At 64.4% G+C, this 23,181-nt stretch overlaps 1 protein-coding gene across 3 annotated transcripts in view; it reads left to right on the top strand.

Annotated features, from left to right (window-relative positions):
* LOC111141622 (regulator of telomere elongation helicase 1) overlaps positions 1-22,386 on the top strand; it is a 29,283-nt gene extending 6,897 nt beyond the window's left edge. The window contains exons 8-38 of one of the 3 annotated variants that reach the window (XM_022494327.1): positions 403-487; positions 2,694-2,759; positions 3,550-3,700; positions 6,662-6,700; positions 6,884-6,962; positions 7,657-7,754; positions 8,328-8,383; positions 10,911-10,985; positions 11,111-11,192; positions 13,261-13,393; positions 13,497-13,610; positions 13,692-13,732; positions 13,890-13,975; positions 14,111-14,188; positions 14,577-14,654; positions 15,074-15,220; positions 15,302-15,417; positions 15,553-15,676; positions 15,766-15,913; positions 16,117-16,277; positions 16,776-16,874; positions 18,143-18,341; positions 18,497-18,637; positions 19,115-19,228; positions 19,360-19,593; positions 19,680-19,841; positions 19,924-20,031; positions 20,131-20,419; positions 21,352-21,622; positions 21,727-21,930; positions 22,181-22,386. In XM_022494327.1, the coding sequence (XP_022350035.1) occupies positions 403-487; positions 2,694-2,759; positions 3,550-3,700; positions 6,662-6,700; positions 6,884-6,962; positions 7,657-7,754; positions 8,328-8,383; positions 10,911-10,985; positions 11,111-11,192; positions 13,261-13,393; positions 13,497-13,610; positions 13,692-13,732; positions 13,890-13,975; positions 14,111-14,188; positions 14,577-14,654; positions 15,074-15,220; positions 15,302-15,417; positions 15,553-15,676; positions 15,766-15,913; positions 16,117-16,277; positions 16,776-16,874; positions 18,143-18,341; positions 18,497-18,637; positions 19,115-19,228; positions 19,360-19,593; positions 19,680-19,841; positions 19,924-20,031; positions 20,131-20,419; positions 21,352-21,622; positions 21,727-21,930; positions 22,181-22,330 (3,928 nt within the window). In that variant the 3' untranslated portion in view covers positions 22,331-22,386. Of the gene's footprint in view, positions 1-402; positions 488-2,693; positions 2,760-3,549; positions 3,701-6,661; positions 6,701-6,883; positions 6,963-7,656; positions 7,755-8,327; positions 8,384-10,910; positions 10,986-11,110; positions 11,193-11,983; positions 12,962-13,260; positions 13,394-13,496; positions 13,611-13,691; positions 13,733-13,889; positions 13,976-14,110; positions 14,189-14,576; positions 14,655-15,073; positions 15,221-15,301; positions 15,418-15,552; positions 15,677-15,765; positions 15,914-16,116; positions 16,278-16,775; positions 16,875-18,142; positions 18,342-18,496; positions 18,638-19,114; positions 19,229-19,359; positions 19,594-19,679; positions 19,842-19,923; positions 20,032-20,130; positions 20,716-21,351; positions 21,623-21,726; positions 21,931-22,180 lie in introns of those variants that run through there. The other 2 variants (XM_022494328.1, XM_022494329.1) reach the window with 2 other exon arrangements.
* The last annotated feature ends 795 nt before the right edge of the window (positions 22,387-23,181 follow it).

Here is a 23,181-nt window from a genome sequence, read left to right as displayed (position 1 = left end):
GCCTCCTCCACTCGTCTGGTTTCCACAGAACCCACGTGCTTTTCCGCTCTTTGTGTCCATCTCTTGCGGCTTCAGGGCTTTGGGCTGTGCTGAGACAGGACTGGGCGTTTTCTTTCTGATTGCCGTGTTCTCTACCCAGGGACAGGATTGGGGTGTTTTGTTTATGTTGATTTTTTAACAGGTGATTCGCTGCTGTGGTTGAAAACTGGTGGTGTGAACCGTAACGCAGTGAGCCCCTGCAGTCCCCAGGCCCCGGCTCCCGTCAGAGCCCCGCAGCACTGGGCTCCTTGCTCTTGCCTGTCAGAGGGCACGGCGTGCGGCCTGGCCGCCGCCCAGCGGGAGCCCCTCCCGGGGCCTGGACCTCCCTCGTGGCTCCAACATGTGCCTCCCTCCCCTCCACAGCCTGTGCCCATACTACCTTTCTCGGAGCCTGAAGCAGCGAGCCGACATCATCTTCCTGCCATACAACTACTTGTTGGACGCGAAGGTGAGGCTTTGGGCCTGCGGCTGATGGTTGCTGGTATCAGGTGGCGTCCCTGGGCTCGTGTGGGACTGCCGGAGCCTCCGTGGGTTCAGTGTCTGAGAGAGACCCGCAGGGCTGCAGGCGTGTGTGCGAGGCCTCCGCCTCCCTCCCTGGTCTGGGACACACGTGGGTCTCCCTCACTTTGCCATGCACGGGGCATAGCAGCTGTCGCCAGCGTGGGGCCGTGGGTCTGCCATTCCAAGCTCTCTGGGGGCGGGCGGGCTGATGGAGTGGGGGCAGCCCAGCGGCTGCATCCGTAGGCCGGTCCCTGGCCTTGCCCCGGCGGCTCGGCTTGTCTCTTCCCAGGTGGGCCCAGTGAGGCGGCCCTGAGCGTGTGGCCCCGGCCTCCCTTGCAGCCGTCTCTTGAGACGCACGTGTCCACCCATCCTCGCACACACCCTTGGTTGAATGCGGGCTTGGCCTTCGTGTTGCCGCAACAGGTGGACGACTCGCCGCCCGGGGCCTTACTGGTCCAGCACGACTGTGGTGCAGGCAGTCAGCCAGCGCGGGCGGTGCTGGTGCTCAGCGGCGGGAGGGGAGAGGAGCAGAGCACAGGGGCTGGGGTCAGTGCCATAGGGCGGGGATGTCTCCGAGGAAGGGCAGGCTTCAGGGCCCATGGAGAGAGCAGGGGGAAGCAGAGCGTGGCATGGGTGCGGGCGGCTCTAAAGCGGTCCGGACCCTGCGCAGAGCGTGGGGCGCACTGGTGCCTGGCCGGCCCCACCCCAGCATGGTGCCCTGGGCCTGACAAAGTGATTATCTGGCTGACCTGGAATGGCAGAGGGTGGAAGGGGGTGAGGCAGCCACGACGGAGGCCAGAGGTGGGGGGCTCTAGGACGGGCTGCAACGCATAGACCAAGCTGCTGGCCAGGTTCGCACGGCAGTGCCACCGAGACACGCCCGCACGGGAGGCAGTGGTTTTCAGCAAGCTTGCTTAGGTATTTCAGCGGGAAAAGGAAAGGTTTGGGACTCTTTTCTCTAAAAATTGGCGCTGGAGTCAGATGTCTGTTTGGAAGAGAATGAATTTCAGCAGTTCCTTGACCCTGCACAACCCGGATGGAAGAGCTGGACGCGCAGAGCTCCTCCTGGACGGAGCAGGGAGGCAGGCCTGGCTCTCGCTCACACACACCGCGCGCCGGCCACAGAGAACTCCACGTTGGAGTTCGCCACGATGGAAAGCCCTGATCTCTAAGGGGAAAATTAAGAAAACGGCAGCAAGTCACAAAGGGAGAGTTTTCGTGGTACTGTGGACCGCGCCTGCCTCTGGGTGGCATCTCCGTCCCTCACTAGCCATCCCAGAGGAAGGAGCTGAGGCGGGCGGCCAAGTCAGCCTCTGCACGGAGAGTGTGCGGCACTGCTGGTCTGGAGAAAGTGCAGGTTAAAACCATAGGGGGATGGCCTTGTGCTCCCAGCAGGGTGTCCGGAAGGAGGCCGGTGGCCAGTGTCCCCCGAGGACGCAGGGCCGTGCTGGGCTCCTCCGCTCGCGGTGTGAGGTGGGGTGCCACTCTGGCAGCACACCTGAGGGGAGCAGCCAGGGCCAGAGCCTCGCCGTCTGTGGTCCACCCCAGGAACAGCCCGTCCATCAGCAGCAGGCGTCCCCAAAACAGCGCCACGAGCCGTGAGGAGGGCTGAGCTGTGGCCACACATCAGCGACACACGTGGGTCTCAGAACACATTGCCCACGGGCCGTTAGATGAGCCCTGCTGCCTGACTCTGTTTCCAGGACAGCCCAGGAAAGGCAGACCTGATCCCCGCTCACGAGGATGGTCAGAGCCCTCGGGTAGGGGGAGGGGAGCGGGTCTACTCTCCTGCGTGCTGACGACGCAGTGCTCGCGTTTGTCAAGACCAACTGCACACTTAAAACGGACACTTTATTTTTATGAGTATTGGACCTCAAAAGCAGCTGAAGTAAAGAAATACTGGCGTTGACCCCACCCGGGTCCACCCCAAGTCAGCACCAGCCCAAGCCCTGCTTGGGCCTCCTCCATCCCGTGGCTGTGTGGCCGCATGGTGCGGGGTCCCACGCCCGATCCCTCGTGCTGCGTGTCGCCAGAAGGGACACCTGACCTCCAGCTCAGCGGGTGGGAGATCAGGTGGGCATGGCCTGAGGGGCGTCCCCTGCTGGCCTTGAGCCTCTCGGCCCCAGCCCCGCGTCCTTCCCCTCTTGCCGCAGAGTCGCCGAGCCCACAGCATTGACCTGAAGGGGACGGTTGTGATTTTTGACGAAGCTCACAATGTGGTGAGTGCCCAGGTGGCCTTTCTGCCGCCCCCACCCCCCACGTCCCTGCAGAGAGCAGTGCAGACCTTTCTGTCCAAGGCTTGGGCAGGATATGCTGGCCAGCCCTGTGGCCCATTTCTATCCAAAACTCACAGCCCCGGCTTGGTCTCGTTCTCTTTGTCCCTTGGTGGCCACCTAACCTGATGCTTGCCCGCTGGTGACCACAGCTGGTCCCTCCCTGTTACCTCTGCCCTTCCACCGCATTGCTGTGGTCTCTGCTCAGGGCCCTGTGTTTCCAGGAACAGCTGCTCTTGAGCAGGACAGGGGAGGAAGGCCACTTGTGTGCTCTGGAGCCTACTGTCCCGGGACAGCAGCAGCCGTCCTCAGGCCTCCACTTGGTTCCAGGCACTTGTTATCATGGAAGATGGGACCATGGGTCTAGTGGGCCATGTCTGACTTTTGAGAAAAGCCAGAAACCTCTATATTTTTTTAAAGTTTATTTTTTCTAGTAATCTCTACACCCAGCTTGGGGCTCAAACTCATGACCCCAAGATCAAGAATTGTGTGCTTTTCTGACAGACCCAGCCAGGCGCCCCGAGAAATTTCTCTTCTAAATGGAAATTTTCCAGTTATGAAATTTCAAACATTGGTGTGGTGGTTTGGCTGTCTTTGGACCAGTGTGTGACCTGGCCTTAGGGACCGTGGCATGTGCCTTCCAGTAGCCTGCACCCCTACCCCACCTTGGCTTCCTGGGTCCCCGAGTCCCTGCCCCCGTTTGGCCATAGCCTAATGGATGTGCTTGGACTCCCAGGAGAAGATGTGCGAGGAGACGGCGTCCTTTGACCTGACCCCGCATGATTTGGCTTCAGGACTGGATGTCCTAGACCAGGTTCTTGAGGAGCAGACCAAGGCAGCCCAGCAGGGCGAGCTCCACGTGGAGTTCAGCACAGCTGCCCACCCAGGTGAGCTTATAGGTGGGAACGGAGAGACGGGCTGCAAGGTGCTCTCGGGGGTCCTGGAGGCCTGAGTCTTCCCAGGGCCCGCCCTTCAGGTCATCGTTTGGGGACAGTATGGACTTCTTTCAGAGTTTTCTTGGGGCCTCACAGACCAGGAAGTAGGTGCCACCCAGCCAATCCAGCATTTTCTAAAGACCTTTCTGTACTTTCCCAGTCGGTATAGTCTTTACTGTATACAAAAGAGAAGTAGGGGCACCCGGGTGGCTCAGTCAGTTAAGCAGCTGCCTTCAGCTCAGGCCATGCTGCCAGGATGCTGGGATCGAGCCCCGCGTCAGGCTCCCTCCTCAGTGTGGACTTGGCCCCTGCATTGATGCCCACTTTGATCACCCCGTGAAGTGATGACTACCAGATTTTTCTGTTGTGAAGTTACTTCTTCCCTTTGTAATTCCTGCGCAGCCTGTGGCATCCACGAGCAGTTCCTCCCTGAATTACCGATTGCTGTAATGTTTGTGAAGTGATGGGTTTCACGTCCGGATGCCTCTCATTTCTGAAGCCTGGGGATCCGGCTGCTCACTGCACCGCATGGGAGGGGCCCGGCCGGAAGCTCCCGCGCTCGCTCTCGCGCTCGCTCTTGCGCTGTCCAGAGCCACGCCTCTCGCTCTCACTCCCTCCCCAGCCTCATCAGTGTCTCCGTCCTTCCTGTGCGTCTCATTTGTCTGTTCGGTCCTGGAAGGTTCCACAGTTTTCCAGAGAGCAGATGCCCACCGTGAGGAAGGAAAGCTTGCTTCCCAGAGCTGCGTGTTGGTGCCTTCTTGGCCTGAGTCTGAGTGCTGGTCGGAAGACAATGATGCGGTGTCCTTGGTTGTCCCTGCGGCCCTCCCCCCCCCCCCTCCGTTGCACCTGTGTGGTCATTCTAGGGTCATTTCTTACTCCGCGCTGCTTCTTGTTGACTTTATTAGTTGGGTTGCCTGCCCTTGGGTGTCTGACACGTGACCGTGGTTCTGGAAGTTGAGATACCTGAGGGAAGTGTCTTGCTAGGTTCTGGTTTGTCCTTGCTGGGCTCTTTCCCCCCAGAAGGAGCGGACACGAGCACATTTAGTTTACTCCTCTCCGCTGCACACGGAGCCCTGCTGTCCCTTGTACGTTCACCTGCACTATGCTGTGTTCATGCCTCATGCGTCCTGCAGAGCCCCCCCCATACAGAAGCTCCCCTCTCCTCAGCTGCCACCTCCCTACAGCGGGGGTCCTGGCTCCGTCTGTGGGACACTGGCTTGTTTCCAGCATTCCGTGATTACCAGCAGGGCTCTCCGAGTGACCTGGGGCGGACGCAACCCCGGGTCCATTCCGGGACTCGGGGCTGGGGGCAGCCGGGAAGCGCGCCGCTGTGCTGCTGAACCCGGCCTGTGTGGTGGCTGGGGGCCTGGCCAGCAGGGTGTGACCTGGGCCTTTGCACATGTGCCAGTCTCCCAGATGGAAATGGCTCTCAGTGCGGTTTTGATGTGTTCTTCTCTCAGAAGTGAAATGGAACGTTTTTTTCAGTTGTTTGAGGAATGTGTATTTTGGCTTGGAAGTGGTGGTGCTAACGGGTGTGATGTCCTTGTTCTGTCCCAGGAAACCCCAGGGCGCTAGCCACCCCCCGCAGTCCGTGCTGGTCTGAGTTTCTCGCACCTCGCCTGTTCTTGATGACCTCCACAGTTGGGGGAGGCTCGGTGAAGCCTTCTGTGGAATGTGCCTTAGTTGGGAGGTGTCTGCTTTTCTCCTGGGTGTGCTGGGGTCGGGGGTGGCTCTGGGATTTGGGAGGAGAGCACACGGACAGCACGTTTTCACACCCTGCTGCGGCAGGGATTTCTGGTGGGTCATGGGTCTGATGAGGGATTTGTGTCCAAAATATATTCAGAAGCTCTTACCACTCGAGGAGAAGACAATCTGGTCGGAAACAGGCAAAAGCCGGGAAGAGACGCTTCTTCAGAGTAGACGTCCCAGTGGTCAGCATGTGCGGAGGCACGAGGTGGGCCCGGGAGACGGACCTGCACCGCTGGCGGGCGGCAGGGCCACGCCGATGGGCCCCCGTGGCGGAAGATTGAGGACGGCGTGGCTTCTCCTGAGGCCTCTCGTCACAGGCCAGGCCGAGGGGTGGCGTGTCTTCCTGTTGGGAGGCGTGCTGGTGGGTCTGGTTCTTGGCGTGTCTGCGGGAATGTCGTCGTGCTCCGTGCTGGGGGAAGGCAAGATGGTGATGCGCCAACTGTGTCACGCCGATTACTGGGAGGGACAGTTTTATAAAGACGCTCTTCGCCGCAGCTGTTGCTTTGTGGCACCGTTATTACAGGAAAGGCTGGATGGAGGCCGGACATTTTTCTGGTTTTCTGGTTTGGGAGTTTGAATTTAATCCTGACTTGTGGTCTATCCCTTGTTCCCCTCAGGAGGAGAGTAGTTCTTAATGTCACTGGTGTACTTGTGTTTAAACACAGACGATGGTGTCAGTCCACCGTAAGCCTCGTCATCGCTGAACTCAGGGGTCCCTTCTTCAGCCGTTCCCATGGCCCCACCAGGCGCTGAGGGGGGGGCGGGATGCTGCTCACTCACTCCCGCGCTTCCTGTCCCACCCTGGCCGTCAGCCACATCTCCAGGGCGCCCCGGTCTCGTCTCCTGGGAGGTGTTCTCTCGAGAACCCACCATGTGGCCACAGGGACCCTTGTTTGTTGCTGGCTCAGCCATTGTCCTGGGTCTCCGGTGGACCGGCCAGGGAGTGTGTCCCCACACGCGAGCGTGCCCACCACGTGTCCCTGCGCTTGCAGTGCTGCTGGCCCCTGTTCGGGCTGTGGGGATCTCAGAGCCTCGTGCGCTTGTCTGTGGTTGTCTCTGTGCCACGCCTACTTGGAGGAACAGGCAGGAACCCAGCCCGATTCCTGCTCTTTGGGGCCCAGTGGGTGGACGTAGCCCGTGACCACATGTTTGCTGCTCCCCCAGGGCTGCACCTGGAGCTGCAAGACCTCGCAAAGCTCAAGAGTGAGTGCCGCCCCTCCCCCACAGCTGCCGGGCGGGCACACCTGACGCCACGGCTCGCGGGGTGGGGGGGCACACCTGACATCACGGCTCGTGGACCTGACACCACATCTCGCCGCGGGGGGGCACACCTGACGCCACGGCTCACGGGGGGGGGGCACACCTGACGGACACCTTGCCCCGCAGCGATCTTGCTTCGCCTAGAGGGGGCCATCGATGCTGTTGAGCTGCCTGGGAACCACAGCGGCGTCACCAAGCCAGGGAGGTAAAGGGGACTGGGTGTGCCAAGCGCTCCTTGGGGTCCACCTGTCCCACCCCCACGCCTGTGAGGTCTGGGTGGGTTTCAGTGGCCCGTGAGGGCCTACTGTCTGTGCGCTAGGTTGTCTTGGGAGTCTCGGGGTGCTGTGTACGCAGGCGTGGCTACTGGCCCAGCCGCCCCCCGCCCCCCACCCCGCCAGCCACCCCTTGCAGCCTCCGTGGACTGGGAGGGCTCTGACCAGGGCACAGGGCGGCTGGGTGTGTCCCCCAAAAGTAGACAAGGGATCACGTCCTGTGGTTGGTGGTAGCTCTGATCTGGGCTCGGGTTCTGGAGGCACGGAATATTCTAGAATGTGCTGGAGCACTGCTGCCTGCCTTCTTCCCAGGCCCGTCTGCTGCGCTGTGATCAGAGCCTCGCAGGGCTCCCACTTGTTCCACAGATGAGCGAGGCTCCTCAGCCAGCCCCACCCACGCCTCCGAGGCCCAGACGGCAGGACTTGCCTGCCTCCCAGAGCTGCCCTTGGGGGCTTGCCTTTTCCTCCACACTCAGGCTCCCGAGGGCACAGGCCTCCCTCACCTCTGGGTTTGGCCGGGAGAGGGCTCCGCTCTGGTGTCTGAGGGAAGGGAGCTTCAAAGGCCTCTGGCCGTCAGCAGCTCCTGAGCCTAGCCCGGGGCCCTGCCTGAGCCTCTCTCCTCCACAGCTACATCTTCGAGCTGTTTGCCGAGGCCCAGATAACGCTTCAGACCAAAGGCTGCATCCTCGACTCCCTGGACCAGATCATCCAGCACCTGGCAGGACGTGAGTCCCCAGCCCGCCCTGCAGCTGCCACTGCGTTGGCCCCCACACCGGGCCTTGTCCGAGGGCCGTAGCCTGCCGCAGCTCCCGGCGGGAATGTCACCCCAGAGCTCCTTTCCTGGCTGCGATGTCCGGGCATCAGTGCCCTTGGACGGGCGTGTTTTATAAAGCACAGCCCAGCTTTTCTGTTTCCCGGTCAGCCCCTTTAAAGGGAGAACGGTGAGGGACGTGGTGGGCCAGTGGGCCACGGGTCCCACCAGCGTCTCTCCTCACCGCCCCCCTCCCCCATCCTGTTTCCACCCTGAGGCTGAGGCTGCACTGTGGGCCCCTTTCTGCTGGGTAGGTCTTGTTGTCATCTCTGACCAGCCTTGCTGTCCTCCAGCCCTGGGGGTGGCCTGGCGGTGCCAGCCCTGCCTGACCACAGAGCCTCTTTTTCTCATCCCACTGACCGCCCGAGGGCGCGCCCCACACTAACAGGGGGTTGAGGCTGAGCTTGCTCGCTGGTCCTGAAGGTGGGGGGGTCTGGTGGCTCCCCTGGTGGGGGTGTGGGATGGCCAGTGGCTGCTGCTCCCACAGGTACGGGGCCGTTCACCAGCACAGCAGGCCTGCAGAAGCTCTCGGATATCATCCAGGTAGGAGCGGCCTCGCCGCAAAGATGCAGCGTCTGTTTTCCTGACGGTAGCTAAGGGATGCTTTCTCGTCCTGAGCTGTTACTGACTCGGTCTTGGCGGGGAAGACCTAGGCTTTGAATCAACGGCCGCTGACGCGTGTTTCCTCTGGCCCTGAAGGCGCACTGCTGGGCCCTGGGGGAGAGGCCGTGCTCGGCTGTTCTGGTCAGTCGTGTCCGGGATAGGTGCTCGGGCAGGTGGGACGAGGGCCTGGCAGAGTCCCCTGGTTTTCATATAGGCTCAGTGTCTGCTACCCTGCCATCTGCCATCACTTTCTCTCCAGTTTTTTGTTCTATTTCTTTTTTTTCCCTTAATATTTTATTTACTTATTTGAGAGAATAAGAGAAGGAGCAGGGGGAGGGGCAGAGAGAGAAGCAGACGCCCCACTCAGCAGGGAGCCAGATCCGGGGCACTTAACCAGCAAGGCCACCCAGGCACTCCCTCAACTTATTTTCTGAACCAGCTTTTCAGAGGAAAGTCGAAGTATGAGCCACTTAGAGAACGAAAGGGCCTAGGCTCTGTCTGCCCAACCCCGTATCTGGTCCCTAGGTCTGCCCAAGCAGAGACGCATTCAGACTTTTAGGGGGAGTGTGTTGGGCAATGCCTGTGAACCCAGGTGGGGCCCACGGGCCTGGCGTTCAGAGTTGGCAGGGTGATCGGCATGTCCTCTGGGGTCCACTTTGGGGCGGGGAGCAGCCCCCAGGGCTCGCTGAGCCCCTCCAACCACATGCAAACCGTCTCTTTCCCTGGCCAGGCAACCAGTAGGGACAGGACGCACCTCAGGGTCTGTGGACATGGCTGCTTCCTGCCCCCCAGTGTTCTGACCTGTGTCCAGCCGTCCTCGGGCCCAGCTGAGCCATTTCCTTGGTTCAGGTGGACGAGCCAGGCTCTGTTTCCCTCGGTTGCGTGGCTGCCAGGCCGGCTGAGGGCCCTCTTTTGCCGCACTAGGCCTTTTGGAAGAGGACTTTTGGTGGCCAGAGGTCCTCAGTGAAACCACGACCCAGGAGGCCCCGTGCTTTGTGGTGTGACTGCCTGCCAGCCGGGCACTTGTGCCTGTGCTGCGGGGCCTGGCCGGGGGGGCCCCAGCGCCCAGGGTGCCCCTTGCTGTGTGAGGGCTCAGAGGGCGGGAGGGCCGGGTCCAGGCACGGCCTTGTTTGTGGCAGCCGCCCTGTGTCTGTACGACTCGATGTTGCAGATCGGGAGGGCCTGTCGGGAGGGGGCGACCCGGCAGCCCAGGGCATACGTCCCGCAGCCTGTGGAGACCCTGCCAGTGCTGTGATTGAGCGCCGGGGCACCGTGCCCTCGAGTGTGATGTGAGGGCTGGCCTTGTCCCCGAGGTGCCAGGCTCGTCCTCCCAGCACTTCGGTGAGGGCACAGCAGGCACCCCAGACTGCTGCTGCCCGGAGACACGGCCCTTTGTGACCGTCGGGTCTCTGGGCCCCCCGGCCCCCGTCTGCAGCTCCTGGCCGTCAGGCCCCTGGCCCTCCCCCCCAGAGCGCTGTTTGTGCGCTGGGGCCGAGCACCCCTTACCCCATGTTTTAGGCCTTTCCTGTGGCAGCTGCTCGCGGCAGGCCTGGCAGGTGGCTCAGGGTCCGTGGCCACCTGGTGCTGCCTGTGGGCCTGCGTCGCACTCTGCCGTGTCCCCTCCTGCCGGGGGGAGTCCCCATAGCCGGCTTTGGGGCAAGGTGGGTGCCCTGGGCCAGCCCGGAACCGCAGGGGGTCAGTGGGCTGTGGTGAATGCGCGAGGGGCTGTCAGGCTGAAGCCTCGCGTCTCCCCACATTTGCGTCGCAAGGGAGCCTGAGAACGTGCCTTTGCGGCCGACCCGGGCTAGAGGCTGTGGGAGGGACAGGACTGGCGTCGCAGGATGGCGTGGGCCCTGCTCCCCCGCCGAGCCGGCTCCGACAGGAAGCCAGTGGTCCTCAGGCCCCTGGCACGGCCCCGTCGCGGCCCGGGCATCAGGCAGGATGGGGCACCCCCTCCTGATTTTTCTGTTGGTCACCGAGGGTGCTGTCTGACTTGGTTTTCTTCTTAGTTCTGAAAGTCTGTCACCTGCTCCTGTGGGGATTCGAAGCAGAGCACGATGGCGTCTGCAGCTGCGGTGCCCGTGCCTGCTCCCCAGGTGGCGTGTCCCCAGCAGCGGCATGTTCTCAGCTTGCTGCCCTGGGCGAGGGCACGGCTCCCGTTACTTGAGTTCAGGGTCATTTTTATCCTTTTACTTCTGGGGTGAACTAGGTCCTTCCCCTGGCCCCCGACTGCCCTGGCCCTGCACCCCATGAGAGCATGTGGCCTGGCTGCCAAGGAGGGCGCCTGCGGGGATGGGGGAGAGGACAGGCAGATGTGAGCCCCCCCCAAGAGGGTGCGGGCCGCTCAGGGCTGGGGCAGGGGGTTACCGCACCCTGAGCGTCCATCTCCTTTGTGTGGGGACCACTTGGCAGGAGTGGTGGCCTCCGCTGTGTCCTGCTGACATTGTCCCCCACACCCGCTTTCCAGATTGTGTTCACTGCAGACCCTGCTGAGGGCGTGCCCGGTTCCATGGTGGGACCTGGGGTCTCTCAGTCCTACAAGGTAGGGGCTGCCTCCCGGGCAGGGAGCTCTGGGTGGGGGTCTCAGTCCTACAAGGTGGGGGCTGTCCCCAGGACATGGGATTCCTGGGCTGGGTCTCAGGGTATCTGTCCATTCTGTCCCTCCAGGTACATATCCACCCTGATGTCGGGCACCAGAGGAAGGCCCAGCGGTCAGATGCCTGGAACACCACAGCAGCCAGAAAGCAAGGTACGGTGTCCCTTGTTGGGGGAGGAAGGAACCCACTCCCCACTCCGCCTCGGCGCAGACGCGGGTCTCGCTGTGGGTCTCCAGGCCCCTGCCTGAGTGCACCCGCTCCAAGTGACCTTCCAGCTCATGCCTTGCCGGGGCCCTTGGAGACAGACTTCGGTGCGGGCCGACGGCCCAGAGCCTGCCCGGACTCACCTGCTGGGAGGCTGCCAAGCTGAGCTGTGGTCAGTGCCCCGCACGTGGGGCCTGCCTGCAGGGGGCCTGGGCACGTTCCCGTCACCCCGGGTGTGCTGCTTGAGTGCTGTCCCACCCAGCGGGCCCGGGAGGGGCGGGTTCGGGCCCCACAGTCGTGTCTGATGGCCCCCCAGGTTCCCGCGGTGCCGGTTCTCTTGGCCCCCCCTGTGAGGTCAGGCCTCGCCCCACATCATGCTCTCTCCATGTTGTTGGTCCTACCGGCTTCTGCATGTCCTAGAGCTGGGGCTGCTGTGACACAGGAGGGTGGGGTCTGTGCCAGACATCCTGTGGCTTTTAGTGTAGCTGGTCTTTTCCTGGCCAGGGTGTCTGTCCCCATGGTTTCTAGCCCTGGTGAGCGTCCTGGCCACCCCAGGCAGAGTTCAGCACTCGGTGCAACTTGGAGATTTTTGTTTTTGTTTTTTTAAAGATTTTATGTATTTGACAGACAGAGATCACAAGTAGGCAGAGAGACAGGCAGCGAGAGGAGGAAGCAGGCTCCCCACCGAGCAGAGAGCCCAGTGCGGGACTCGATCCCAGGACCCTGGGATCATGACCTGAGCCGAAGGCAGAGGCTTAACCCGCTGAGCCCCCCAGGCGCCCTGCAACTTGGCGTTTTGAGTGGGGTTTGCAGAATACATGTCGGGCAGTGGGTCCTGAGGTCAGCTGTGCCTCCTGTCCTGGCCACTCATCAGTGGTGGCGCAGCCCTGCCTGCCTGTGTTCCAGGCCTAACCCCCAGCCCCACCCACACACCCCTTCCAGACTTGCTGGCCGCAGCCCCTCTTGGAGCCATGCCCTTGCACAGGAAAAGCAGGGCTGGGAACACGGACAAGGCCAGCGCCAACCAAGGAGGCTCACAGCGTGATCTTGGCGGGTCACCAGCCTCTCAGAGCAGGAGGTAGCTTCTGTGAGAGCCGGGGAGGCCAGTGCACCCCTCACTCGTTAGTTGTGAGGTCACAGGAAGCGGTTCGTGCCAGCACCCGAGGCCTCTCCCTACATCTGAGTTCTCTCTCCATGGAACGTAGACATGGGCAGGGTGTGTAGGTCCCAAGGCCAAGTGGGGTGTGGCGTCCCATGTTCTGGGCAGCTCAGAGAGCATGTAAGTTCTCAGAAATAGCCGCTCCCTGGGCTGGACGTTTTTAGGAAGTTGGTTCCTTACTGACCTTACCGAGAAGCTAAGATGTGCGTGAGTGTGGGGAGGGCTGGCCCTGTCCCCGGGCCTTGCACAGAGAAGGGCCGGCTCCCCGCTCCCACAGCCTTCCCCGTCACAGGGCTGATCCTGACCCGAAGGTGGAAAAGGCTTTTCTGGCCCCAGAAAGTGGTTTGTTCTTTACTGGAAGTGTCCCTGCTGCCCCGTGAGCTAGCCTGGACTTTAGGCCCGTTTGAAGTCGTTCTGCTTGTGCTCTTGTGGTGCCCTAAGCTTCCAGAATCAGCCAGAAGCCAGTAGGAGACGGGCTCCTGGTGAACGTGGATGATGCCGCTGCCGGCGCCTGCCTCCGGCGAACGTGGGCTCCTGCTGCCTCTTTGGCGAGCGGAGGTTGGGGTCTGCTTTCTCCTCGTGTCCTTCGGCCAGTGGCCTGTGATGGCAGCCACCGTGCCTGTCCTTTGTGCCCCCAGCCACGTGTCCATCTCTGTGCAAGTCTGGGTTGGGGTTGGCCGTCCTTTCTAGAGGTGACGCCAGTGTCTGCCCCTGGGTGCCCGCTCTGGATCTGCTTCCACTCCCAGGACACCTGGGGCACTTGGCTCAAGGCTCAGGCAGGGCCCCCCTTGCTCAGACCTGTGTGTGTGGGCTGCCGGGCCCAGCGTGGCCAGCCCAGCCTCCCGCTCGTCCCACAGGGAAGGTTCTGAGCTACTGGTGCTTCAGCCCCGGCCACAGCATGCGAGAGCTGGTCCGCCAGGGCGTCCGCTCCGTCATCCTCACCAGCGGCACGCTGGCCCCCGTGTCCTCCTTGGCTCTGGAGATGCAGATGTAAGGGCTTCCCCAGGCCCTGTGGGGTGGGGGTCCCAAGGCCGGCCCCGGCTTGAGGATGCTGGGGCTCAGGACCTCACAGGGGCCGCCCTGCTGCTCCCAGCCCTTTCCCCGTCTGCCTGGAGAACCCACACGTCGTCAGCAAACAGCAGATCTGGGTGGGGATTGTCCCCAAAGGCCCCGACGGAGCCCAGCTGAGTTCTGCCTTTGACAGACGGTAGGGGGCCTGGTGGATGAGGAGGTGGGCAGGCTGTGGGCCACTCGCCCCTTGTGACCATGGGCTCTTGGCTTTGTGCAGGTTTTCAGATGTGTGCTTGTCCTCCCTGGGTAAGGCGCTAGGTGAGTGCCCGTGGGAAGCCCTGAGCTCCGTCTTGGGCTCCTACCCCATTCCGGGGTGCCTGGGGCTCCCTGCCAAGCCTGCTCTCCCTGTTGGGAACCACGGGCAGCCTCTGCAAACAGACACCCCTCCGGCTGAGCAGAGCCACGGCCCTTTCAGGCAACATCGCCCGCGTGGTCCCCCACGGGCTCCTGGTCTTCTTCCCTTCCTACCCCGTCATGGAGAAGAGCCTGGAGTTCTGGCGGGTGCGTCCCCCTTCTGTGTGTCCTGGGGCAGGAGGGGAGCCCCAAGCAGCCACGGGTCTGGCGGGGCTGGGTACGTGCCCTGCTCTGAGGTGTGACAGGCGCAACGGGCATCCCTTTCCCCATCTCTTCGCACAGGCTCATGACTTTGCCAGGAAGCTGGAGACCCTGAAGCCTGTGTTTGTGGAGCCGAGGAGCAAAGGTGGCTTCTCTGAGGTCTGAGCAATCGGGGCTCCGCGGCCCCTCGTGGCTACCCTGGGCTGCCCACTGTCCCTGACCAGCAGCTCTGGCGAGCGCTAGTCTCGCATGGACCTGACCTGTCTCCTCTCAGGAAGTTTGGGCCTGGGGGTGATGACCGCAGGCCCTGTGCCTGAGGGGCCGGCACTGAAGCGAGGCTCCCCCTTCCCTTACTCCCCAGCGCTGGGTCCCCCATGCTTTCTGGGAAACACTGAGCAGGCCCTGGGTCAGCCTGGGAACCTGTGCCGTGAGGAAGCTGCTGGAACCCTGCTGGCCCACCTCCCAGCCGGACAGCCTTTCATCTCAGGGGGTGAGACCTGGGGTCTCGCTCCCGCAAACGAAAGAGCTGACTAGTCTCTTCGTCCAGGTGGTGGACGCCTACTACAAACAAGTCGCTGCTCCTGGGTCCAGCGGGGCCTCTTTCCTGGCCGTGTGCCGGGGGAAGGTGAGGCCGCCAAGGGTCTGGGTCCCACACTCATTGGCCCGTCAGGTGCCTGTGTTGGGGGAAGCTCGCAGTGCGTGACCTGGGGCTGCGACATGGTGAGATGGGCCAGTCTGACCCTCTCCCCGGGGCCTCAAGTCCAGCAAGCATGTGTCGGGACGGTGTAGTTCTCTCGTCCCTCGCTGGGCAGTCGTCCCCAAGCAGTGGCTCTCGGCATTGGGAGTGAGCGCCCCTCTCGGGCTGCGGGTGGGAAGGATGGCGGGGGGTTCTGCGAGTGTGAGAGGCCCTGGGGGCTGTGAATCCCATGGAGGGCCTGGCCCAGGGTGGGAGGCTTCCCTCTCCCTGCCCACATGTGGGTTCCTGTGCCTCTGAGGCTCTGGGCATGGGCAGATGGGGGGAAAAGAGTGCCTACTACCCCCCAGGCCAGTGAGGGCCTGGACTTCGCGGACATGAATGGCCGAGGTGTGATTGTCACGGGCCTGCCGTACCCTCCACGCATGGACCCCCGAGTTGTTCTCAAGATGCAGTTCCTAGACGAGCTGAAGAGCCTTGGTGGGCCTGGAGGCCAGGTGAGGGGCCACAGGCTTATGTGGAGGTGGGTAGACGGGACTGGAGGCCTTGTGACCGAGCCCCCCACCCACCCATGACAGCTCCTCTCGGGGCACGAGTGGTACCGACAGCAGGCGTCCAGGGCTGTGAATCAGGCCATCGGGCGGGTGATCCGGCATCGCCATGACTACGGGGCCATCTTCCTCTGTGACCACAGGTGTGGCTCTCCCCGGCTTGCACAGGACCCTGCCCTGCGGCCTCTTGGTACCCGCCGGGCACCGGCTGGGTCTGGGCCTGGCTGGGGGGTGGGGTGGCGGGTGGAGCTCCCGAGCTGACCGCTGCTCCCGGCCAGGTTCACCCAGCCAGATGCCAGAGCCCAGCTGCCTTCCTGGGTGCGTCCCCACGTCAAGGTGTACGACAGTTTTGGCCACGTCATTCGGGACGTGGCCCAGTTCTTCCGTGCTGCTCAGAAAACAGTGAGTCCCTAACGCCCAGCTGGCCATATGCTCTCGCCCTCCCCGGGGAAGGGTCTGTGCGGGACCCTCACCTCCCCGTGCCTGTGCAGACGCCTGTGCCGGCTCCACTGCTCGCTGCCCCGAGTCTGGATGAGGGACAAGGTGCTGTCTCAGCAGCCATGTCGCCTGGCCCCCTCTCCACCAGGAAAGCCAAGAGTCTGGACGTGCATGTCCCCAGCCTGAGGCGGAGACCCACAGGTGTGTGTGCCTGGGTGACATGGCAGGTGGGGGGCCCTGGAGGGCGGGGGCCTGGGGCTGGTGGCACTCCAGCCGGCTGGTGGCACTTGTGGCCCAATGACCAGAGTGCCTGGCTGAGCCCGAGTTGCTGGCGGCAGGGGGGGACCGGACTTGAACCACGCCCCCCGCCACCGGCTCTCCTGCTGATGCCCGTGCCCACGCAGGATCGCCAGCCACGGGGGACACCGAGAGCAGCCTGTGTGTGGAGTACGAGCGGGCGCAGGGCCTCACGCAGCCGAGGCCTGTGGGACTGCTGGCCGCCCTAGAGCGCAGCGAGCAGCTGGCCGGGGGACCTGCGGACGAGGCCTCCCCCGGGGAGGAGGAGGTGCGGGGGCTCCAGAGACGGGCACAGCCCCCCAACTCTGCCACCTCCTGGCCATGCTGCGCACCTGCCCTGCTCCCAGCTGTCAGCTGGGGCTCCCCCTATGCGGCCCTGTGGGCTCTTCAGGACTTGACATGGGCCGGTCTCTGTCCGGCTCCTGCCGCACCAGGGACCCACCCTTTCTGGGGCCCTGAGCCGTCAGGGGACACAGCTGCTCAGCCAGAGCCTTCACTCTGGCCGGACCTAAAGCTCCCTGCCCCTCCCTGTCTCCTGGGCCCTGGGTGAGCCCAGCCTCAGCAGGAGTTGTAGCCCTCCCCCCTTGCCCTCCACGCCCTCCAGTCCCTGGTAACAGCTGGCGCCTGAGCCTGCGACCCGCAAAGGGGGGCTAGTGGTGCTGACTCAGGAGAGGGCCCTTCTCCCCAGCTGTGGGCCCCTGCAGTGTCCCAGGGGGGCTCGGGGGGCTCGGAGGGCGTGGCCGGGACCACAGTGTGTCACCCTCAGGCACAAGACCTCTCCGCTGTGTGCGTCCCCTGCACCAAGAGGCCTGCGCAGGAACAGAGAGCAGGCAGGAGGAAGATCAGGGTGGTCGGTGGCCACCAGGTACGGGAGCCAGTGGCACGCATGTGGGACGGGGTGGGGGGCAGGAACCACAGGCTGCCTGGCTCCCCACACTGGCCCTGGAGCGTGTGGCGGGGGCCTCCTTGCTACCTTCCCGGGGCACAGTGAGGCCCCGTGCCCTTGGCTCCCCAAGGCCCGCACCGCCCCCGCCTCTGGCTGGAACGTGCAAACGAGCCTCTTGTCAGCCTCCTCTCTTCCGGCTGAGCCTGTCCCTGCGGCTCCCAGGGCCTCCTTCCGCCCCGTGGTCTCCTGCTGCTCCCGGCATCTGGGCGGCTCCGTGCCAGGGTCCCGCCGCCCAGGCTCCGAGTCTGTCTTTCACTCGGTTTGTCTAGGGAGCATTTCAGAGCCCCGTGGAGCTCTCAGCAGCAGCCTGTGCCCAGCCGAGTAGCACTGCCCTGTCTGACCTTCACGTTGCCGGGCGCCACGGCGTGTCCCCGAGCTGCGGGGGCTCCCCGTGCTTTTGAGGCCCACACGCTTGTGCTCAGCTTCAGGCCTCGCATCTGGTGTTGCTTTTCCGGGAGAGTGCTTTTTGGGTGGCATGCCTGCGTCCGGCACAGAGGTCAGGCCCTGGCCCTTAGGCAGGTTTGGCGTGGGGCCGGCAGCCGGGCCAGCCCCCCGCCCATCGGCGCTCACGTGTGGCTGCTGACGTGCCCCGCTGTGGGGAGGGTCTGCTTCCCAGCCACCTCCGAGGAAAGCACTGAAGGGCTAGTGAGTTAGTCCGAGCCGGGAAAGCTCTGGAAAGCCCCTTGCAGCACTTGCTTTGTCCATGTTCCTTGGCTTCTGGGAAGAACTGGGCAGGGCCGGGAGGGGCACTGCTGTCGGGAAGTGGGCAGGGTGCCAGGAGCCTTGGCATCGGGCCTGGACCCCTCCTTCCTGTTTTCCGGGCTTCCTTGCTGAGGGTTCCACGTCGGGGCACAGAGGAGGCTCAGGGATGTGTGAAGGCCCCCGTAGTCACCGAGTACCCCTTTCAGTGAGCTGACTGACCCCGAGCCGGGGCTGTGTGCCACGTAGGCGCAGGGGCGCTTGGCAGAGGAGCTGGAGGCCCTGGCCTTCGGGGGCAGGTCCACGCGTGGCCTCTGCTGCTCCCTGAGGGGCGTGGCTGTGTTCAACCGAAGCCGCCCGATCCCTGGCCTCCCAGCTGGGCCCCGGAACTGGGGCACCCTTCTCAGCAGTCGCTCTTTGCGCTAGTGGCGGCCCCTCGGGAAGCACCGCAGCCCCGCCTGATGGGCCGTCTGTCCTGTGTCCGGCAGGAGGGCCCGGCCGCCGGTGCGCAGACAGGCAGAGCCAGGCTGTTCATGGTGGCCGTGAAGCAGGCACTGAGCCCGGCCGGCTTCCACACCTTCACCAGGGCCCTGCAGGACTACAAGGGCTCTGACGACCTGGAGGCCTTGCTGGCCTGCCTCAGCCCACTCCTTGCTGAGGACCCCGAGAAGCACAGCCTACTCCAAGGTGCCCTGGGGGGCAGCACCACAGCTGTTGGGGGGGGCAGCAGGGTCTGCGGTGGTCCCTGCTCTCTAGAGAAGGTGGGGCCGGGTGGCCCATGATCCCAGACCCCCCCAGCTCAGCACGGTAGAGCCCGTAGGCCCAGACGCCCCTCCCCACAGGCTTCTACCAGTTCGTGCGGCCGCACCACAAGCAGCGATTTGAGGAGCTGTGCCTCCAGCGGACGGGCCACGGCTGTAGCTCCCAGCCTGAGCTCAGCCTTCCTCAGAGGCCGTGGGCCCCGGCGGCGCAGACCCCCAGCGGTGAGCCGGGCCCTCAAACCCATCCCCCGAGAGCAGGGTGGGCAACTGCTCGTGGGTCTCCCCCCGCCCCCCGCCCCAGTACGTGCGGCCCAGGCCCAGCCCTTCGTGAGTCTCACAGTCACGCTGGGACGGCACCTCTAGAGCCTGGGAGCTCCTGTCCCCATTCAATGGCTGAATCCTGAGCAGGGACTTTCTCAAGGACAGGTGTCATGGGGACCTGGCTTAGACCGCTTTGCCCCCAGGAGGGGACTTCCAGTCTGCGAGTCACCTGTCTCCCTTCTGGGCTTGGTGTCCACTGGGGTGTGTGTCTGCCGGCCCCCTACCAGCAGTTGGCTCTGGTTTGGGTCCCGCTTCTGTGGTCTGAGGACGATTGTGGGTCTCAGTCTTCCCTTGGACGGACCTGCCTTCTCCTGGGGAGGCACTCCAGACCCTCGGGGCCCCAGCTGGATAGCTCCTTGTGTGTCTGTGTGCCTTCAGGAGGGAAGGAGTGTGACCCCAAGCTGACCCTGGCTCGGGGTGCAGGACAGCTGGACCCTGGACAGCACCTGAACCAAGGCAGGCCCCACCGGGTCCCCAGACCAGCCCCCGCAGGTACCAGTCCCTGAACCAGAAACAGAACTGCAGACCCTCGTGGGGGGCATACTGGTTCTGCAGCGGTTCCCAGGAGCGCTCTGGGCCCCCAGACCCCTGGCGTGGTCTAAGACCTGTTACCTGCTCACCAGGAGACCCCAGCAGCCGTCCAAAGGAGGGGCCTAGAGCCCCCGGGGCAGAGAAGCAAGGCCCGCCTGCTGTGAGCGCCTACTTGGCAGATGTCCGGAAGGCCCTGGGGTCCGCAGGCCACAGCCAGCTCCTGGCGGCACTGACCACGTACAAACAGGACAGTGACTTCGAGAAGGTGGTGGCTGTGGTGGCCGCACTCACAACGTCCAGGCCTGAGGACTTGCCCCTGTTGCAAAGCAAGTGGCCGCAGAGGGAGTTTGGCGGGAGGAGGTGGGGGAGGGGAGTGGGGGTGGGGCTGATCCCGACCCCCCCACCCCTGCAGGGTTTGGCATGTTCCTGAGACCCCACCACAAGCAGCGTTTCCGGCAGACGTGCGCCGATCTGATGGGCCTGGCTGCCCCGAGCGCAGGTACTGGGGTGCCAGGCCCCCAGGAGGCAAGCCCCAGCGTGCCCCCCAACCTCGCCCACAGCGCTTCCAAGCCAGGTAACCGAGCGTCCCCCAGCCCCACTCAGCCCGGCAGGCGGAACCGCAGAGAAGCCCGTCAGACTGGCTCGTCTGTCCCCAGGTGCCCCTCAGTGCGAGAAGCGTGGGACGACCCCGAGCAAGATTTCCGCCTTCCTCATGCCCAGCCGGCCCCCCAGCGCCCCGCTCAGGCACGCCCCGTCTGAGTGGGGTAGGTCCCGGGAGGGGCCGCCGGGGATGCCGGCTGCGGGGGTGGGGGTGGGGTGGGGCGGACGAGCCGCGCGAGCTCACGGCGGCCCCCTTGCCGCAGGCTCGGCCTGCCCTGGCTGTGGGGCGGAGGACACGGTCCCCTTCCAGTGCCCCTCCTGCGACTTCCACCGCTGCCAGGCCTGCTGGCGTCAGCTCCTCCAGGTTGGCAGTGGGGCCTGCAGACCTCCGGCAGCTGTCCCCAACCTGGTCGCCCGGGGTGTGGGGGGGCGGTCTGGGCAGCGGCGTCTGGGCAGCACTCCGGTGTCTCCACAGGCTTCTAGAACATGCCCGGCCTGTCACGCCCCCGCCCGGAAGCAGAGCATCACGCAGGTCTTCTGGCCAGAGCCCCAGTGAGTGTGGAGACCCCGGGGCCGGCTGACAACCCTGTGGACATGGGCCTCTCCACGGGGCCTGCGCTCACCTAGATGCCCTGAAGCCCCCCCGCCCAGGGTCTGGGGCGGGTTGGCTCACCTCCTGGGCCTGTGGGCTGGTGGGTGGAGCGTCCGGAGCTCCGCTGCTGAGTCCCGAGCCCAGGACAGGAAGCTGGGGGCTGTGTGCCCCCGCTTCCTCTGCAGGCCCAGTGTGTGGGCAGTGGACCTGCTTTTAATCAGATGACCAGCTGCCTAATAAAGTCACTGACACTGTATCAGGGTCTGGCGAGGGGCCTGAGGGTGCTGGGAAGGAAGATGTGAGCACCTGAGTGGGGTCCCCCCCCACCTTGTCGGCGCATGGGCATGCTGGGGCACCGCCGGCTGGGCGGATGCAGGACACCGGAGGGGAGCAGGGCCTGGGGCTCCCCAGCGGATCTGGTGTGGGGAGCGCCTCCCAGGCCCGGTCCTAGACTCTGTTTCGAAGCAGGCTGGCGCCGGCCGAGAATAAAAGGGGCTTTCTGGGGAGGGAGGGGCCGTGGGGGTGGTGATGTGGCTGAGAACCGGGACACGCAGGCCGCTTGGAGGTGATGAGCCCTCCCCCAAGGGCGTGACAAGGCCAGTCTATATAGGCCACCACTGCACTCCAAGTCTGAGTGTGGGGCGGCAGTGGCTAGGGGGGGCTGCCGGTGGCTGGGCACGCCGTCCCAGTGTCCCCACCGCTTGGCGCTGCGGGAGGCCGAGCCGCTGCCCCAGGGAGGGCCATGGGGACACTGGAGAGGTGGGGCCCGCCGCCCCTGACCCTGCTGCGGGCACTGCCCACCCTGCTGCTGGCTCTGGCCGCACACGCAGTGGGTGAGCTCACCTACCCGTGGCGGGACGTGGAGACTCAGGAGTGGCTCGTGTGTGGCCAGTGCCCCCCAGGCACCTTCGTGCAGCGGCCATGCCGCCGGGACAGCCCCACGATGTGCGGCCCGTGCCCTCCGCGTCACTACACCCAGTTCTGGAACTACCTGGAGCGCTGCCGCTACTGCAACGTCATTTGTGGGGAGCGTGAGGAGGAGGCGCGGCCCTGCCAGGCCACTCACAACCGCGCCTGCCGCTGCCGTGCCGGCTTCTTCGCACACGCCGGCTTCTGCCTGGAGCACGCGCCTTGCCCGCCTGGCACCGGCGTGGCTGTCCCCGGTGGGCAGCGGGACTGGACGGGGTGGCGGCGGCCCAGGATGTTTGCTGCCACGGAGGACAGCAGCCCAGTTTCCCCTGACCCCTTCCTCCTCTCTCGTCCCCAGGAACCCCCAGCCAGAACACGCAGTGCCAGCCGTGTCCCCCTGGCACCTTCTCGGCCAGCAGCTCCCACTCAGAGCCGTGCCAGCCCCACCGCAACTGCACCGCCCTGGGCCTGGTCCTCAACGTGCCAGGCTCCTCCTCTCATGATGCCCTGTGCACCAGCTGCACGGGCTTCACGCTCAGCACCATGGCGCCCGGGGGGCCAGGTGAGCGGGGCGGGGGGAGTGGGGAGTGGCAGGGAAACAGGGTGGGGGGCGGATGATCCCCTCCCCCACCCTGGAGGGAATGGAGTCCCAGGGAGTAAACTGCTTTCCCAAGGTCACACAGCAGTGCTGTGGCATCTCAACCCCACACCCCGGGGCCCCCGGGGTTCCACTCACGGGCAGGGACTTCCCTTGCTGGGTGTCCCCCAGGGCACGTGGAGGCCCTCACTACTGCGTCCCAACTCCCCCGCAGGGGCTGAAGAGTGTGAGCGAGCGGTCATCGACTTCGTGGCTTTCCAGGACATGTCCTCCAAGAAGCTCGTGCGCCTGTGGCAGGCGCTGGTGGGCCCGGAGGCCCGGGGTCCCGCGGCCCCGAGGGAGGGCCGTGCGGAGCTGCAGCTGAGGCTGTGGCGGCAGCTCATGGAGCTCCGGGATGCGCGGCCTGGGGCGCTAGGGGTGCGGCTGCTGCGGGCGCTGCGCGAGGCCAGGCTGCCTGGACTGGAGCGCAGTGTCCGCACACGCTTCTGGGTGCACTGAGCCCCTGCCCCTATTTATTCTCCCAAGCTTTGGGGCCACGTGGCACCACGCCCACGGCAGGCACCGCAGTACTCTCAGCCGAGCTTCTAGGCTCCTGCTGCACTAACAAGGTTTATTTTTATGAAGCTGTTTGTACAACGTCGTGTGAGCCTGTGTGTGTCTACACGGTGCGCAGCGGGCACGTCTGGTGGGGACGCCAACCCCCCCCCCAAGCACTCTCAAGCTCCACGCACTTCCTCTGGCTGCTGATCACCCCAAATGAACAGACCCTCGGTGGGAGGGAGCGTTAGAGACGGCCAGCAGGTAGCAAGTGTGTCCCTTCCAGCTGTGGGCACCGTGGCGACCCCGAGGCTCATTCCGTGACCCCCTAGGTCATGCTTGTCTGCGACAGTATGGAGGGAGGGCACCCCCAGTATAGGGCTCTTGCAGTGAACAGGACCCAGCTTGGCCCGGGCAGCAGAAGCCCATGCCCTGGGCCGCCAGGACACCCGCCCCACCCCTCCACCACTTGAACTCCATCCAGTCCCAGGACACAGGGGATTTCCCAGGAGGGAAGGCTGAGTGCGACCCACCACCTTTTCTGGGAAGCAGGGCTTTTCCCCTCAGGCAGGCTCAGAGAAAGGCTGGACTACACCAGGGGCAGCCTGGGGAACTCCCAGCCTGTCCCATGGGCCCTGGAGCCCTGTGGCTGCCCCCCCCCCCCCCCCCCCCCCCCCC

Source organism: Enhydra lutris, unplaced genomic scaffold (genome assembly GCF_002288905.1).
Source record: "Enhydra lutris kenyoni isolate GAN:26980312 unplaced genomic scaffold, ASM228890v2 scaffoldscaffold6, whole genome shotgun sequence".
NCBI lineage: Eukaryota > Metazoa > Chordata > Mammalia > Carnivora > Mustelidae > Enhydra > Enhydra lutris.
This window is presented reverse-complemented; position numbering and strand designations above follow the sequence as displayed.